This window comes from Chaetura pelagica, unplaced genomic scaffold (assembly GCF_000747805.2).
Source record: "Chaetura pelagica isolate M959 unplaced genomic scaffold, ChaPel_1.0 scaffold36, whole genome shotgun sequence".
NCBI classification, from domain to species: Eukaryota; Metazoa; Chordata; class Aves; order Apodiformes; family Apodidae; genus Chaetura; species Chaetura pelagica.
In genome coordinates, this window is record NW_009953726.1 from 1859899 (window position 1) to 1863288 (window position 3390).

A 3390-nucleotide genomic window follows, 5' to 3' on the forward strand; every position below is an offset into this window, starting at 1 on the left:
CCCCCCCTTCTTTCCTTAGAAAGAAGGAAATTGGTAAATGTCCTGGCACTCACAACCAGGTTGTAACCTAGTGAGGCAAGAGGAAGTGCTACCTAACACACCACTGCTGGTAAGAACATCTAGGTGAAAAACCTTCCATGGAAAAGTGCAGCTTTGCATAAAATCTACAACAATTAATTGCTTTTGAGCATTTCCAGCACAGGGAATGGAATCAAACCCTTTCAGCTTGTTTGGGGAAGTTGAAACCATTGGTTTTGGCAAAGCAAGGGCAGGGACAGAAACAAACCAGTTCCCTGGGGTGAATTCAAATGTGATTTTCCAGAGCCTCAACCATCCTGCAGGATCTCCGTGGGTGTGAAGCATCCCTGTATGCCATAGTGCCTGTGGTACCACCATGCCCATGGTCCTGCTGTGCCCATGGTGCCACTGTGCCACCTCCCTCCTGACCATAGGCTGCCATGCAGAGAGATATGGAAGGGGTTGTTGCCACAGGATATCCTAAAGACGGAGTTCAGGGGTAAGGTTGCCCCAAGTGAGCTCTTTTCTGTCTCAATACCCACAGTAATTAAATAGGTTATGATATACTTTATGCCATGTAATATTTTTGGGTTTTATGAGCAGGATCTTTTCCAGCACCATGCTCTGCAAGTCATTTTCACCATTCAATTCTGTGTGCAGTTTTGTAGTGAAAGTGGTTTAATAAATGATGGGATTTCTCAAAACACTGGAATTCCATTTCTGATCTATGGTAGTTCTCACCACTACTGCTGGACAGGGCTTGTTTCAGAATAATATGTTAATATACAGGGCTATTTTTGCCCTTATCTTTCTGAACTTTCTCAGTGAAAACATTCTTAGTTTATATTTATGCACTATAGCAGTTCAGAAGGCAAATAAGAATAGCTAGAGATATTTTAGAGGCCTAAATCTTCAAACCCTGAAAATATAGCTTGGTTTAAAAGTGCATGCATATTGCATTTACCTGGCACCCTAAGGAGATAAGGATCATGCAGCCAAGCCCTTCTCCTTCCTGTCCTTCTCTCAACCCTCTGCTCCCTCCATAACTTTTGAGGCCACTGGCAATTTCTAACACTTTGGACAGAAAGAAAACAAAATCAAAGCAAGACCCTGTGAGTCACCTGGGTAGGGAAGAGAAATCCAGCATGGTGTGCCCACTGAGTGCCAGGCTGCCTGGTGGGCATCAGCACCTCTGTGTCCCCATGGTCCCCATGCTCACACCAAAGCCACCCAGCCCACAGGCTGAGGCTTATATGGTCTGCTACCAACTGTTGTATGGCTTTTTCCATATGCAGAGGTATTTGCAGGGCTTGGGAGAGAGAGAGGGCAGTGAGTGCTGGGACTGGCATATTTCTGGGCAGGAGGCTGTCAGGGACAAGCAGATCTCAGCTTATCATGGGAAAGTGGGTGCTGTTGCAATGTAAGACAAACTCATGTAACCAGACTTCCTTAGGATTTCTCACTCATAAAAGTACATATTTACACCATGTAATATTCTTTCTTATATCTTGTCTAGGTAAAGATTTTTGACTAAAAATGCTCATTTAATCTATCTAGTGGGAAGGGCAGAGGAAAGAGAGGGCACTGCTTGCATTTGAAGTGACGCTGCCCACTCTTGTGGAGGAAAAGTTCCTCACATTTCCGTGGATCAGATTCTGCAATTACACAGCTTTCTTGTTTGGCCAGTTCATCTGCTAAATCTGACACAAAGCCAGAATGAAAACAGAGATTTTCCCATTACAGAATACCAAATCTATGATAAGCCACGCCATGAAAATTTAGTTTTTAAGGAGGTGGGGAGAGAATGAAGGAAACTCCAACTGCTGCTGCACGATAAGCAGTGAATTTTGCACTGCTCCTAGAATCTGTTTGTCAGGCATCTCATAAACAACCATAAGCCAAAAGAGCAGTGAGAGAAGAAAACCAGCAGAATTCGGGATAGGAAAATTTAAGCAGAATTTTGAGCAAGGGTTTTAACTTATCACACCATCTGCTTGATAACTTTGGACACAGCTGGGTAAAGTGAGTAACTGCTACAGAAAGAGGCCTGTGAATATTGTACTTAAACTGTGGGACTGTTTTGCACAACGATGCAGTGAACATCATCAGTGATCTTGATTATGTTTGTATTTTTTTTTCTTACATTAGAGATTCCCTCGCTCTGAAATACTCAAAACAATCACCACTTCTGCTTTCTCTACTATAAAGTTATAGTATTAAAATGTATTTATAGACAGATTAGCCAATATCTCTGAAAAGAGAGTTATAACCTGCGAGCACTGAGAAAGGCTGTGCTGGTTTTCTTTAAGATGATTCCTTAAATAGGGTATAAATACTGCAATATATGCATAATTTGCTATGAGGCACAAGATCACCAATAGCATACAGTTTTATGTATGTATATATATAGACTTCATCATAAGTGAAGCCTGCAAAGTTCAGAACTTCAGAATTTCAAAACCAAACCATGAATACAAATTGATGGAGGCTGAATTATATTTGTTGTCCCAAAAATCCAATGGATTAAATTGCATCCATAACACTTCCTATTGGCCAAAATAAAAAAAAAATCAGAAGAAAGAAATAAATTATCTGAATAAATTCTGCATTGCCCCAATTGTATGAGCTGCCATCCAAGCTGCCTGGCTACCATCCAGGCCTGAATCCCATGCCCAGACAAGAAGTAACCCATGAATTCCCTTTTGAACCTTCCTCTCCTCGAGCTTCCTTTACCTCCCACCTGGCTCTCCCGCGGCTCTCAAATAAATTTCTGTTAAAGCACTTTCTTACCTGCATAGTGGTCAAACACAGTGGGGACATATTCCTCTGGGAAGGCATCGTTGGCATAACTCATCAGCAAACAGGTTTTCCCAACTGCACCGTCTCCAACCACCACGCATTTTAACATCTTCTTTGTGTTGTTGCTGCTCCCATCAGTGCAATTGTCATCTTCGTCCTTGCAGTTCATTCTTGCTGCTGCTCTTGCTGCTCCCAGGACTTCCAAGTGCACATGAAGGAAAAATGAAGTGCGATTGTATTGACTTTTCCTGAGTTTGGAGAGGGGGGGAAGAGGGGAGGGGAGGGGGGGGCAAGAGAATCATCAGAGTGAATAAATTAAATATACAGAGAGGAATATCCTTTCTCCTTTGCTTGTGTCAGGAAATCCTCATCCTGCCCCGGAGTTCTCAGTATTTATTGCAACTTAAAAAATATCAGCAGCCTGCAGCTTTGATTCTAGTCTCCCTTCCTCCAGCTTGGCCGGAGGAATCCAGGATTCCTGTTAAATCCACTCCATTTTCCATTTCATTTCTAATATGGAGGAGAGCCGGGAGGTTTTTAATGGAGTTTTTCCTTTCTTTCTCCAGCTTGCTG

At 42.6% G+C, this 3390-nt stretch overlaps 1 protein-coding gene across 2 annotated transcripts in view; it reads right to left on the reverse strand.

The window, feature by feature from the left end:
* RHOJ (ras homolog family member J) overlaps positions 1-3390 on the reverse strand; it is a 57610-nt gene that overhangs the window by 49445 nt on the left and 4775 nt on the right. The window contains exon 2 of one of the 2 annotated variants that reach the window (XM_010000676.1): positions 2809-2929. In XM_010000676.1, coding sequence (XP_009998978.1) covers positions 2809-2929 — 121 coding nt within the window. Of the gene's footprint in view, positions 1-2808; positions 2990-3390 lie in introns of those variants that run through there. The other variant, XM_010000677.1, reaches the window with a different exon arrangement.